Genomic DNA, 13,871 nt, shown 5'->3' with positions numbered 1-13,871 from the left:
TTTCTGTCCAAGAAATTCTCGAGTGCTCAACGCGCGTACAAAACGTATGAGCAGGAGGCACTCGGAATAATGGAAGCCCTGCTCAAGTGGGAAGACAAGTTGCTTGGTCGTAAGATTCACATCATTACGGACCACAAAGCTCTCACTTTCTTCACGGGATACCCAATCCGTCAAACCGCCAGGTTCGATGGTATGAGTATATGTCCCGCTTCGACTACGACATCACGTATGTCGAAGGAAGAAAGAACAAGGTAGCGGATTGCCTGTCTCGATACTACGAAAACGACACGTCCGACGACGTCACTCCGATACACCACATGGTGAATGCGGACGTGCGTCTGGACCCCGCTTTCGATGACCTACCCTCGAACCGTGTTCTCGAGTTGCGAATGGGAAGACTAGCATCCCATCCACTCGTCGAGAACAAGCACGAACGCGAGGCTGAGGCAGCAGCATTGTCCGCCGCCCAGCCCACGTCCACGCCGGTTCAGAAGGAACATCAAGGAATGGCAACCCAACGGTTGCTGAGTCACTGACCAATGGACCATCCTTGCGAAAGAAGGTTGAACGGGACACGGACTTCATCTCCGCGATGAAGGCTGGGTACTCGGACGACCATACTTTTCGGAAGGTACTGGAGTCCCCGGACCAGTTCAAGACCTTCGTAGTACGCGACGGACTGATATACACAAAGAACCGTCAACATGAAGAGGTTCTCTGTGTACCCAGGACGCTGATCAAGCGCCGCCTCCTAACGGAGGTGGTGATTGACCAGGCACACACCACGATAGGGCACTTTGGATCTCAGAAGACTTCTGAGTACGTCCGTCGGTGGTTCTGGTGGCCGAAATTGGGACGAGACGTAGACAAGTTCTGCATTACCTGCGGAACCTGTCAGACGTCTAAGCCGCGCAACCATCTCCAAGCGGGATGGCTGCATACGCTCCCGATTCCGGTTCGACCATGGATATCGATGTCCATGGATTTCGTGGGACCGTTCCCACAAGTCAACGGATACGACTACCTGTGGGTAGTGGTATGCCGTTTGACGTCCATGGTACATTTAATCCCCATCAAGACCACGACCACCGCCGCCGAACTCGCAGAGATTTATGTCCGCGAGATCGTGCGACTGCATGGACTGCCTGAATCCATCGTATCGGACCGCGATTCGAAATTCACGTCCAAATTTTGGCGTGAAGTTCATCGCATATTGGGCGCGAAGTTGCTGATGTCCACTTCATTCCATCCCCAGACGGATGGATTGTCGGAAAGGACCATCCGCTCCGTATCCCAGATCCTACGCTCCATGGTGTCGCCGGACCAGCTGAATTGGGTGGATAACATACCCCTCGCGGAGTTTGCTATCAACTCATCCACCAGCGCGACGACGGGATTCGCACCGTTCGAGCTCAACTACGGGTACATGCCGCGCATGTTGAATGGATTCTCCACGAGCACCACATATGCAGGTGTTCGTGAATTCGCCCAACGAGCACAATGTTACCTGGAAATGGCACACGACGCGATCATTGAAAGTCGAGTGCACCAGACGTTCCAGGCCAACAAGCACCGTCAGCAGGAACCTGAGTTCGACGTAGGATCGCAAGTATACTTGAGTACGCAGAACCTGGCGCTGCCTCGCGGCCGTGCTAGGAAACTGATGCCCAAGTTTATTGGACCATACAAGGTAGCGGCGTGTAATCCGAGTACGTCGAACTACACGCTGGAACTACCGAAGGAACTACGTGACCGTAGAATCCATCCGACATTTCACGTCTCCCTCCTAAGGAGACACGAACCGAATGATGATTCAATGTTTCCTCACCGGGAGGCACGGTCGTACTATGACTTCGGCGACGACGAAGAACAGGAATGGCTCGTCGACGAAATCATAGGCCACAACTGGGACGGCAAGCGCATCAAATTCCACGTCCGGTGGACATTGGGAGACTGCACTTGGGAACCGTATGCCAATTGCAAGGACCTCGCAGCGCTCGACGAGTACTTGACACTACATGGCGTCAAGGACTGGAAGAAGCTGCCACGGAAACCCAGGACGTAGAACGACGCACTACCACCACTAATGGGGTAGTACGACCGTTCACGAAGGCGGCACTTCGAAGCGAGCACCACCACTCGAAGCAGTGGTGGTACTGGACTTGAAGTGGCGGCGAGAAGAGAGTGTAGCGCCAGAAGACGCGTCAAAGCCCAATCGGGCAGTGACGCGCCGTCAGGAGTCACATGATGTGGCAATCGCCTCAATACGCTGTGGCTGCACTCACCTTCTCCCAAACTTCAACTCTCCACGTCAAACCACGACAACACCGACTTCACCATGTCCCGCCCATCCTCGCCCATGAACACCGACGAGCCCCCGCGTGTCGCCGCACCTACTGGTGTGGTGGCACCGTCGGCGACTCAGTCGACTTCAAGCCCGCAGTCGCCGCCAACGGTGACTTCGACATCGGACGCCGTTGTCCAACCGCCGCCTATTGGGGTGGCTGGGCACGGCGTGCCAACCATCAACGCGTCTCGTCAACAGGCGCGTGAGTCGCGCGGACTACGCGATGACCCCGTCACACCGCAGTACCAATTCGGGACTGTGGGTGGCTCGTCGTCGTTGTTTGCCCCGTTCGCGCAGACTTGGGTGCCACGTCACCCGCCAGCTCCGCTGGTAATCCACACCCCGGGGTCGTGCACCGTGTGCGACGCGTACCTCGCCCACCTCCCTCGGTCGGAGAACGAGGACGCGAGCTTCGGTGTGGCTGTCAACGGAGTGGAGGCCCAGATCCGGGCCCGCTTTGAAGCCGACCTCCTTCAGAGGGGTTGGCTCCAGGGGGGGAGGGAGCTGGTAGATTCTCTCCAGCGTCAGTACGACCAACTGGAGCAGAGGTCGTTTCGCGCCCAGGACGAATTGGCCGAAACGCGAGCTCGACTCCATCAGAGCGAAGACGCGGCCCAAGCACTCCGGTCGGAAGTCCGAGAGCTCAAAGACCGCGTAGACAGGCGGGACACCTCCCTCACGTACCTCGAGGACAAGTTCGACGACGCTCAACGCCAGCTCAGCGAGTACCGAGCAAAGGAGAAAGAGCGTCAAAAGGCCAACGAGATGGGCCCGCCGAAGACGAGGCCTCCGAAGCAGACAGCATCCCGAACGGAGCTGCCGGCTTCGTCGAGGTCTGAATCGAGGACCAGGAACGCTGCACCGGAACCGGCGCAGCCAGTACGGTCCGAGCCGAGGACGAGGCAGACTGTGCCAGAGAGGACACAGCCAGCCCCCCCTCCGCCACGAACGCGCTCCCCAGTACCCGTCATCCCGCCGCCGCCACGGTCTGCGCCTGAGTCAAGGACTGTCCCACCGCCGGCACCAAGCAGGCCGCCTGCGCTGCCCGCCATGATGCAACCCGGAGGATGGGACGAGGACCAGAGCGACGACGATGACGTAGACGAAGAAGAGGAGAAGAAGCGGATTAGCAAGGCAAAGGGGAAGCAGAGGGCGAAGGGGAAACCGGTCTCGCGGCCGCAGACGACGGGAACCGACGACGGTCGTACCCAGTACATGTCCAGTACGGGTGCGCCGCCGGTCGCTCCTGAAGGTTGGCCCGAGGACGTACCGCTACCGGCCAACTCGCTGGTGATACACGCCGGACAATGGCACAACTTCATCCCCCGCCACGACGTGGACGGACGCAATCTGTTGCGCGTCGCACAGGCCGGGGATGAGGAGGCCGCTTTCCGGGTCCGGGACTTGATCCACCAGACCCACGACGACGCGGGCCTGCGATACGTCGACGGGATGTATCACCTCGTGAGCAACTGGCGTCCTCCGCGCGCGACTCCGGTCATCACGCCCACCAGTGGACGTGATGCCGAGATTGACGCGGATGAGGTCCGCAACATCGAGTGTGCCGTTCGCGAGAGTCGAGAAGAGGAACGGAGGCGAGCAGCTGCACCACCAGCGGGAACCCCTGGTGCCGGATCCTCTGGCAGTCGGACGACGACTACCGTACCCACGTCCACTGCCAGTGGTCCACCGGCTTCGTCAAAATCGACGAAGCGTCGCGCTGACGCCGAGGCAGGCAGCCATATGCGTGCGCCGCCCACCAAGAAGGCGAGACTGCCGCAGCCTGACCCTCAAGACCCGGTCAGTCGATGGGTGGATTGGTACCGCCTCTACCCACACAACATACCCGATGGGGTGCGTGTAGAGGACGGCGAGCCTAACGTCGACGATGCCGAGGCGGTGCATCTGATACGCCGCCTCGCACCTCGATCCCCCAACGGACGAAGGCCTTGGGATATCGTTGTCGCTCAGCTCTTCTCCATTGAAGGGCTGTACGGTCTCATCGTCGAGAACGGACACTATCCCATCGGCGACGGACGAGCGACAATCCCGTACGCGTGGAACGCCTCCAACGCTACCATCTATGATGCAGCGCGGTGGTTCGCCCGCATGGGTATCCAGCCCGGCGAGGCACAGTTCCTCACGGACTACGCTCGGCGACGCCGCAATATTCACGAGAGCCGGCCTCTGGATGAGGGTGCCCCTTTCAGCACCTTCCCCATGAGTCCGGGCGACGTCAACATCGTGGACGTGCCCGATATCGCGCAGTTGCCGGCAATCCCGCCTACGGTGCACATCCCGACAACGGTTGTGGATGTGCCCATGGGAGACGGCCAGGCTGAGGAGAACCCCCAGCCTGCCGCGGATGCACCTCCTCCTGATGAGAACCACCCGGGGGATGGTCCTTCTGGCCACTCTGACTGATCGTCTCGATCGTCAGGCTGCTCGACACGTACCATGTCGTCGCTGTACCCCGCACTTACGGGCGCGTTGTACTTCTCGATCACGGCGTCGCGAACATTCCCGTCTCTTCAATTCCGTCCGCAATAGACTTACTGGCCGGCGCGTCGCTGGCGCCTTCACCTCATCATTCCTCTCACCGCGCAGGCTGTCGCCGTCGGCACTCACGTCGTCGCCGTCGTCATCCTGTCGCTTCGCCTCATCATCACGGTCCAATGACCTTATATATTCGCGCATACTCTACTATCGTGGACCCGTGGACGAGTCCAGGGAGGAGGAGTGTAACGGGACGTTACCGTATGGACGTGTGTAATCCCGTTATGGACTTATTGGATCGATATGCTTGTATGTATATACATTTGCGTGTGTTTGGCGTCGTACCTTTATAGGTCGTCGCCCGGCGAGTTGAAGGAGAAGTCCTTTAAACTCGTCGTCCTCCGGATACATCGCACTTCTCAATGGAGATTGGTGCACTGTATCTGCGGGATTGAGTAAGGCAACGTTACAGTATCATAGCTTGAGAAATCTGTGTATGTGTTCATTTGCTAGTAATGTGAGCTCCTTGGTTGAATTGTGAGGTGCCCACATCAACTGCCCACCTAACAGATTTAGCAGAATATTGTTACATATATATGTTGACAGTCACATGCTATGGAATCACATCAGGCTGAGGGATGATGAGAGTAATGTGCATGAGCATTTCAGTATACTGTATCAAGAAGGTTGCAAGATATATGTGACTTACTAATTTTCACAGCATGAGCCACAGGTTATGAAGAGGTATCATGAGTGCACCAGTTGACTTGAACAGACTCTAACATTGGAAAGTCTAGGCCAAGGTGGTATAGATTTGGATCACTGTCATTATTGGGTTAAATAAACACTCCCTATGCATCTTCCCTGATATGAGTGTCCTGCTATGCAAGTAGTATCATTGTTCAGTGATTTGAGAGAGTACATAATATTTCAGACATGGTGAACCAGGACAGCTTAGCTACAGTTGGGAAAGAACAAGTAACATGTGCAGTCATACATATCAGGCTGTATGTGCACTACAGATGAGAATCTCTAGGATACCCAACATTCAGGATTCAATGCTCTTGTGTCTTGTGTTACTGCAATGAGGATGATGAATTGAGCACTATGACTAATATAATATTGCCTATGAATTCAATTTGGCTTGTGCAAGGTTATTGTTATTGTCACAGTTTGACCACTGCTTTGTCTAGTAAAGCATGTAAGGCTTGAAGGTAGTGACAGAAGGTGTTTGGTCGGATATATAAATTCAGACCTTTGCACCAAGGAATAGGTTGGTCCTGAACAAGGACAAACTTCTTCCTGTGTTCTTTGGTAGTTAGCTAAGGCTATGGGCAATAGTATTGAGTATATAGATATTACTCACCTTGAGTAATATCTAAGAACTGAGTTGAGTATATAGGAAAGTATATGACTTGACTTTCCTAATATGGGAATGGACTTGTGTACTGAACTCACACCCTTGGTTAGTTATGACTTGATAACTGATTATCACTCTTTCATAGTAAACCTGAATGATATACTAACCTACTTGTTGGCTAGTTCTTGAACTGTCTTGCTATTCCAGTAAGCAAAATTCACACAGAGCCACAGTTTGGCTAATTAGAGATAAGCAGATTTGTTATTGAGAGTAAGTGTGGGTAAGTAAACTGGCAGAGTATCAGTACTATGCAACTGCTCCAGGATAGGCAGGCACCCGCCTTATATACCCTGGAGTGCAGAATTTGGAACAATACAACTATGTGAACAAAGGGAATCTACCTATTGTATCCAAATTGGTCTATCAAAAGAACAATGTACTTGATGAGAAACAAAAGGGAAGTATTGTCTTGATTTACCTATTGTCCTATTGTTGTGTATTCATTCCCAAATGAGTCAGATTAATCAAGTTTTAGTCCATTGTCCATTTCAGAGAGCATGAAAACAAGATAGCAACAAAGCAACGAGAACACAGAAACACTCTATCTATGCATAAAATCACCCATTGCCATCCTTATGCAAAAGCCACCTCATCCATCATGTTGAGCATCTCGACTTAGGAGTCGATCACGTTTGATTGTCAAGGTTTTTGCGTGTAACGAAAATGTCATATCAGTATAAACTATTTACCCCATTGGTCAGTAGTCAGTCTCTCAGATGAGTATGAGTCAATGCATTTGGTTAAGTAAGATTCAAGCTGTGTATTAATGAGTTTCTTAGAAGGCCAAAGACACAGACAATCAATTGGGATCGTCCTGCCATACATAGCCTGCTCCCCAGCAAGTTCCTTACCCAACAAATTGACTGCAGGCTGTATTCAGACAGACATTTGACTTGGTGCTATAATGCTCAGGCCAGTGAAATACAAGCTGTCTGTTCTGAATAGCCTCAAGTACAGACTTGTAATCTGGGTAATTGTATCTCACAAACTTGGTATGATCTGTGTGTATGTAAGAGTAGGTGTAGCGGCTTGAAAATATACTGGGTGTGAGCAAGTTTGTGAGGTCTGACAAGTCTGATGGGCAGTCTGAATGAGTCTGAAAGGTGACCTGACATCAGACATCATGTCTGAAGTCAGACATGAATCTACCCTTTTCAAACTCTTTTCAGACCTGAGATCTGATATATCTGGAGTGCCTTTTTTGACTAATGTCAGATGTCTAAGGCATGTTCAGACAAAGCCGACCTCACACCACCACCACCTACCTTTAGTGCCCATGCTATTGGCCCCCATCTGCCCTGTCTCCTGCCCGTCCCATCCTCCCCATAGTCAAGACTTGTCCAACTCAACCCCTACATTCCTTACTACGGCCTTACATTGACCAACTCGATAACAAATCGGGACCACGGACAACCTAAAAAAACCAGTTGTGGGTTGCAGACCTGATCCCTTTCCTGTCCCATCAACCCTGCTCCCACTACGCCAGGCCTGAGCTTGCCCCTCACTATAAGAAAACTGTCAGCTGCTGGGGAGGTCTCTGAAATTACACAGCACCCACGGTTGGCAGGGTGAGGTGCCTCTTTGGCAAGGACTGGATCATGTTGGTGGGCCCCTGACTCACTTAAAAAATCCTTCAACACAAACAATGCCATTGGGGGAGTTGACACCAGCCCTTAGGGTTCTTGAGTGTGCTACACATTGGGCTGCAAGCAGCAACATGAAGGGCAGACATGGTCACTTGGTGCAGGGGGGGTGGGGGCTCTGGGAGTGCCCTTGGTGATTTGATGAATATGTGCTATGTGCCTACGGGTGTACAGGATGATGAAGACCAGGACACACCTACAGCTGTTGTCACCCCAACATGCCTTGGATGCAGGAGGGGCAGGGCTGGGAGGGTGGTGCGTCACAGGGAGGTGGGGTTCCTCAGGATCTAGGGGTCCCAAGACTGCAGCATGGTCTGTTGACATCGACATCTCTACTATTGTGCCCACATGTACTACCCATTGTACCAGCCTAAAACACGGAGAATTTTTTTTAATGTTCAGCAAAGCCACTGTTTTGCTGATCAGTGACTAAAGTGTCATATTCCATTGGTGATGTTCCTTGTGCAGTCATTTTCACCATTGAATATTGATCAATGAGTGATTATGTGAAGTCACTCTGATCAATTGTTGTGATGATATCACACAAGTACAAAATAATAATTGACACATTGAAGCCAGCATAACTATGTCATGACACAAAGACCATCTAACACCTACAAACCTTCCGTGAAACGAGATTCAACAGGTGCAGGACCTGCTCCAGAGGGTGCGTCGTTCGTATTCGCACCCTCGGCAGCTTCATCATCGTCCGTCACTCGAGGCGGCTTCCCCTCAGGAGCCTTCTCCTGCTGTCTCTTGCTGGGTCGCCTCGAGACGTTGGCGCCCCCCGAAGCCGCGTGGCCATCTACGTGAGGTTTCTTATCCACCTAGACAACATGTGAGCAACTCAAATCAGCGACGCAGATTCACGACGTACGGGGTATCCGTTCGGGCCAAACTCCGTCGTATATCCCGCATGCGTGTACTCCGGCGGGCCCGCTTCGTCGTCACCCTCGCCCATATCCCTCGCCTGTTCGTACACCTCGTCGTCCTCCACGTCCTGCTCCTCCTCCACACTCGAGCCCTCATCCTCGTCCTCGTCTTCTCGTCGTCACTCGTATAACCGGCAGCCCGGACAGCAGCCGCGACCGGGCCACTGCGTTCCATCTGCTCGCTCGCGACGAGGTACCGCGCGCAGAGCATCCGTATGTCGTTCCACCACTCCATCATGTCGTCGTGCGAGCGCCCCCGGAATGCCCACGCACGGCCGCTGTTGCTGCCTCGCCCCGTCAGCGATCGGCCCAGTCCTTTGAAGGATCCCGTCTTGACCGAGCCGCTGCCGTCCTTGCGCTCCTCGATGTGGAACTTGTGGCTCTTCGCGCTGGGCGCCGACGGAGGCCCGAGGGTGCACAGGGGCAGGAACAAGCTCCAGGCGGGCTTGTCCGCAAGCGCAGGGTCCGAGGATACGTACTCGTGCAGGAATCCGGCGGGCGTGAGCACGTAGTAGGCCTCGCGGTACGCCCTCGTGTAGCGTTTCTTCCGCTCCAGGAGGCCGATATGCACGGGGATGACGGAAGGGTCCTCCTTCGATGGGTAGACGATGTGCTGTGGGTCGCGCAGCGGCGTCTCAGGGTCAACGAGGTGGTCCTCCCTCGCTGCGAAGGCGATCCACTCCCTGTCAGGGGGCAGCGCGGACATGTCGCGCTCCATAGAGTTCCACGTCTCCCGGATGTTCGTGTCCATGCGCGTTCGCCATTCCGCATACGTCGACCAAGCGGACTGGAGAGCCTGAATCAAGGAAGCTTCGAAGACGGCCGATGATGCTTGCGTCAGAAGTAGGGACTTCTGGAGGGCGTTCTCGGTGTGAACCTGCTTCACGAGTTGTCGCCCGACGACCTGGTTCGCGACATACGGATCCGACTTTGAGGTAACGCTGAGTGGTGTATTCTTGAGTATCGAGATGTTCGTCCCGAGATCGCCGATAAGCTTTGCGGAGAGCTCACGCTCTTTGGCGACTGCGGTGGCGAGCTTGCCCGTGTCGTTCTGGATGTTCTGTGGGACGCGTCTACTTCACAGGCAACAGTCACGCGTTCGTATTCACACACCTTGATATGGGCCTTAATCTCAGCGCGAAGCTTTTGGAGATGCTGCACTATGGAACCGTCGACGGTCCGACCAAGGTTGGCATATTCATCTGCGATCGCGCGCGTCCTGTCTCGTATGCCGTAGTAGATATCCTGTGCGCGGCGTTATGGTGCAGGTCGTGGAATACGGCGCCCATACGCGCACCTGAAGCCCGGCCTCTCCCAAAAACTGGTTGCCCGAACGGAACGGGACCTGGATGACGCCCGCCAACTTCGTCATTTCGCGCGCAACGTTGTTCTGGATATCCGCAATGCCTTCGAAGTACGCGATGAGCTGCTTCACGATGATCTTCCACGCGGTGAACCGCTCGATGAGGATGTCGGACGGGCGGAGGTCATGAGGGGCGATGCTCTTCTTGATGAGCGACTGGGAGCGCGAGACGGTCGAGCCATGTTTACTGGCGCGCGAAACGGATCTGGCGCGGGAGATGGAGACAGCGTCGCGGTCGGTCTGCATGGTGGCGAGAGAGAAGAAGCGGCGGGTGGAGAGGGGCCGATGGGCGGTATAAGAGGGCGGCCATGGCGGCGCGCGGATACATGTGTTCGTGCCGCGCCGTCCTGACGTCACCCCCGCCTTGCCCGCATTAGGCAGGTCTCCGCACATCATAACTTACATAGTAACTTACTCATGTCAGGCTTCTGTGTGCATGTCTTCAAATGTTTCTTAACACGTCGAACATCGCAACCTTATACTGTACAAAGTTTTGCTATGCAATCACCATCGCGCGTCGTCCGTTCTCGTCGCGCCAAAGTCCCAAAGCTACGCGCCGACGTCTGCATCATTTCCCCCAGCGGCCCCGCTCTCGAAATGCTTCCCCCTCGAGTCCGCATACCTCGACGCAAGCATCTCGCCCGCCTCGCTCCTGCTATCCGGATTCTGGCCGTACGGGTTCAGACCCGCAGCGCCGTTCTTCCGGTCAAAGTCTCTCTCGGCTTCGTGTTTGAATTCGCGTCGAGACGACTCGTCCTGACCCTGCTTTGCGTCGTCGATCTCCTGACCAATGGGCCCGCCGTTCAGTGACTGGTCGACTAGGCCAGTCTCGGATTTGTTGTTCACCAGGTCTTGTCGACCTCTTTGCGTCGAGTCGGAGAAGGTGTCTGCAGAGCCATATCCGCCTGACGAAGTTGCTGTATGGTTGTTGGTTCAGCGCGAACTTGTGAACTCAACGCGAAGCACTCACAGTCTCCTGGAGGAGGGTAGTTTCCTGTCTGGTACGCGTCGCTCATGACAAGATGTTTTATCTGCGAATATAGTCGTTTTTGATATATGGTGATGGTGCGGAATGAAGGCGTGCGGTAGAGAGCGCGACACTGGCTGCAGCGTTAAGTGCAGTCTGTTGGTGCTCTATGACGTCATTTGGATCCACAAACGGTAAGCCACCTGCCCCATCGAGCAAATACGAGGCCGTACGCTCCGCTTTGTCCTGCATCAGAAGCACGACAGATGCGGCAATGCGCTACATGGGTATATTAATGTAGTAACACACAAGGGTGCGTCAGTCCTCAACCTCACGCAGAACTCTGACACGTACGTAGGACACAAGACGCGACAGTTCCTGTGTAGAAGAGTCGTACGGGCCCGGGGATGCTTGTCATTGAACGTTATCCTACGTTGTAGGGAAGCGATAATCTTATAAGATGTCGAGTCCGAGCTGCCGACATATGCAGCTATCACGCGGTACAGCGTTTGGCGCACACTACTGTAAAAGTGGTCAAGGCCTCTTCACCAAATATCGTAATGATACATACACAACTAGAAGACTATACAATACACATATGACGACACAAGCAGACCCTCACCCGAGCAAAACCGCGTCCAAATGTTCAGTATGTCTACCAAGCACGATGTCCGCCATCGACAATAATGCTACACGACGCACGCAATCAGCAGGTAATCCCAGCGGTCGAGAAAAGAGCATGACGTACTCGCTGCCTGTGCAGTACGTGCTCGCGTCGCTCGCGAGCCAGGCGACGACGCCCCGAAGCTCGTCAGGGCGACCGAGTCGGCCGGTGGGGTTCTGGGCCGACCAAATATCGAGCAAGTGCGGCTGCGAGTCGAGGAACAGCGACGTCAGACTGCAAAAAAAAACGCAGAACGGGTTCAGCGCGGGCAGCCAGATATGCAGATCGAAGACTATGGCGCACGTAGTGTAGATATAGCCTGGGCTGAGGGTGTTGACCCGGATACCCTGTGCGGAGAGCTCGCAGGCCATGCTGCGCGCCATCTGCTTCACCGCGGACTTGGAGGTGTTGTAGGAGACCCATTTCTGGCCCTGCACCACGCGGTGGGTTAGCAAAGCTATCTGAGCGATAGGGCACACAGCAGACGTACTATGTTCGTGATGCTTCCGCTCATGCTCGCGATGAGGATGATGCTCCCGCCGTTGCCAAAGCGGGCCATCTGGCGGCCGGCGGCCTGGGCGGTGTACAGCACGCCGTTGACGTTGACGTCCATGACCTAAGGACCGGGCCATGCGTCGTTGACGGGAAGGAAATTAGAATGTATAATGAGGTATACCTCCTGGAAGGTCTTAGCATCATAGTCGAGGCAGTCCTTGTCGGGTCTCAAAATGCCCGCAGCAGCGACGCAGACGTCCATCCTACCCTCCTTGTTACCGATCGTCTCGCCCACCTTCAACATCGTTTCCTACAAGACTTCAGCTCGCTTCGTCACTTCAGCCCAAGGGACCTCGCGCACCTGGTCGCGAACGTCGGCGCTGATGTACTCAATTCGCCCTTTGCCGTCCATACGGTCAATATACTGTTTGACCTTCTGCCACTCGTCGCCGGGCGTCTTGTGGATATCAGTGCAGTAGACAACATGCGCACCGGCCTCGACGAGGGACATGGCCATCTCGAGGCCGAGTCCGCGGTTCGCCCCAGACACAAGGGCAACGCGATCGGAGAGGGAGAACTCCTTCTCGAAGAGCGTGGGCTTCGCGGCTACGCGTTGAATGTGTGGTAAGAAACCGGTTTGAGGTTCAAGGTGGAAGCGTACTCACGCGACGAAGGCGATGCTTCGAGCGCGGCCGCTACGCCGACAGGTGCGTACGGCGGGAGAATGCTCCTCTTCTTTTGGGCGGAGGTGCTCGACGTGGATTCGGCACACACAGCGCGAGCCGTCGAGAAAGCCGCGCACCGCGAAGCAGCACCAGCATACCTGCCCAGACGCGTGCCGGAGTATATGGCGGAGCGTGCGATACGTGGCTGCTGCATGGCGAGTGAACGTCGAAGATGGCCAGAGGGGTACCGTGGACAACCGTCAAAGTTCGGGCTTTGCGAGACTGCTGTGATTGACGACGGGCAGTGTTGTTTATATCTGGGCTGTAGGCGGGGTCAGGCATTAGGGGTAGCTCTGAAAGAATTTGTGGATAGGTGGATCGTCAGGTGGAGGTCATGGAGGGGCTCAGCTGACAGTCATGAGAGCATCACCCAGCCCCCCTACCGTGACTAACCCGAGTCTCAGGCAGCCATTGCGATAGCGGGGGAAGCAACATTTGGCCTGTTTCACTGGCTCGGTCGTAATCTTGCCATGCTAATGCATTATGGTAGTCAGGAGGCTGGGTGAGTGGTTCGCTGCAGATGTGAACGGTACCGTACATGTACACTGCCAGGCTGCGGGAATGGCGGTGGCTGAGCGCGACGCGCCTGTGGCGGAAGTCGGGAGGTGCCGGGACACGCCTGCGCGTCGCGTCCATCAATCTCACTTGTTCTTGTTCTTGTCCTCGCCCTCGGCCCGCCGCAGTCAAACCGCCTTTAGTGCCTTTTACGGGACTCATGACCGCCTCATCATCGCCTGGTCTCCCGGGCGGTGATTTATGGAGCACCGTCTCCGACGTTGTCGAGGTCACCGCCTGGCTGCCACCAGCTGCGGTGTCCTC

The 13,871-nt window shown here is 55.0% G+C and overlaps 3 protein-coding genes across 3 annotated transcripts; all 3 read right to left on the bottom strand.

Moving 5' to 3' along the window:
• Positions 1-8,341: 8,341 nt before the first annotated feature.
• On the bottom strand, positions 8,342-10,509 carry B0H18DRAFT_1008778 (uncharacterized protein). Its single transcript, XM_048028808.1, has 5 exons — positions 10,136-10,509; positions 9,952-10,083; positions 8,984-9,898; positions 8,784-8,942; positions 8,342-8,733 (listed from the first exon to the last, which is right to left on the bottom strand). Exons 1-5 carry the CDS (start codon positions 10,445-10,447, stop codon positions 8,521-8,523), a joined length of 1,731 nt encoding a protein of 576 aa, XP_047893122.1. The 5' UTR covers positions 10,448-10,509; the 3' UTR covers positions 8,342-8,520.
• Positions 10,510-10,556: 47 nt separating this feature from the next.
• Positions 10,557-11,282, bottom strand: B0H18DRAFT_1008774 (uncharacterized protein). The gene is made up of 2 exons (XM_048028807.1): positions 11,172-11,282; positions 10,557-11,118 (listed from the first exon to the last, which is right to left on the bottom strand). The coding sequence occupies exons 1-2, from the start codon at positions 11,215-11,217 to the stop codon at positions 10,751-10,753; spliced, it is 414 nt and encodes a 137-aa protein (XP_047893121.1). The 5' UTR covers positions 11,218-11,282; the 3' UTR covers positions 10,557-10,750.
• A 153-nt stretch (positions 11,283-11,435) lies between these two features.
• Positions 11,436-13,401, bottom strand: B0H18DRAFT_1008770 (sorbose reductase sou1). Its single transcript, XM_048028806.1, has 8 exons — positions 12,993-13,401; positions 12,689-12,933; positions 12,509-12,637; positions 12,323-12,448; positions 12,136-12,263; positions 11,917-12,066; positions 11,740-11,857; positions 11,436-11,690 (listed from the first exon to the last, which is right to left on the bottom strand). Exons 1-7 carry the CDS (start codon positions 13,204-13,206, stop codon positions 11,824-11,826), a joined length of 1,026 nt encoding a protein of 341 aa, XP_047893120.1. The 5' UTR covers positions 13,207-13,401; the 3' UTR covers positions 11,436-11,690; positions 11,740-11,823.
• Between the last annotated feature and the right edge of the window lie 470 nt (positions 13,402-13,871).

Source organism: Fomitopsis serialis (assembly GCF_022376445.1).
Source record: "Fomitopsis serialis strain Sig1Antser10 chromosome Unknown B0H18scaffold_35, whole genome shotgun sequence".
NCBI classification, from domain to species: Eukaryota; Fungi; Basidiomycota; class Agaricomycetes; order Polyporales; family Fomitopsidaceae; genus Fomitopsis; species Fomitopsis serialis.
The sequence above is the reverse complement of the archived record's forward strand: the minus strand, read 5'-3'. Positions and strand labels throughout refer to the sequence as shown.

Coding starts and splice junctions, on each gene's coding strand:
- B0H18DRAFT_1008778 (XM_048028808.1), bottom strand. CDS start 10,447: ATGCAGACCGACCGCGACGCTGTCTCCATCTCCCGCGCCAGATCCGTT. Junction 8,943..8,983: donor GTGGCCCGGTCGCGGCTGCT/GTCCGGGCTGCC, acceptor CGAGAAGACGAG/GACGAGGATGAGGGCTCGAG. Junction 8,734..8,783: donor TTGGCCCGAACGGATACCCC/GTACGTCGTGAA, acceptor CATGTTGTCTAG/GTGGATAAGAAACCTCACGT.
- B0H18DRAFT_1008774 (XM_048028807.1), bottom strand. CDS start 11,217: ATGAGCGACGCGTACCAGACAGGAAACTACCCTCCTCCAGGAGACT. Junction 11,119..11,171: donor CTACCCTCCTCCAGGAGACT/GTGAGTGCTTCG, acceptor ACAACCATACAG/CAACTTCGTCAGGCGGATAT.
- B0H18DRAFT_1008770 (XM_048028806.1), bottom strand. CDS start 13,206: ATGCAGCAGCCACGTATCGCACGCTCCGCCATATACTCCGGCACGCGT. Junction 12,934..12,992: donor CGAAGCATCGCCTTCGTCGC/GTGAGTACGCTT, acceptor TTCAACGCGTAG/CCGCGAAGCCCACGCTCTTC. Junction 11,858..11,916: donor ACGTACTGCACAGGCAGCGA/GTACGTCATGCT, acceptor TGCGTCGTGTAG/CATTATTGTCGATGGCGGAC.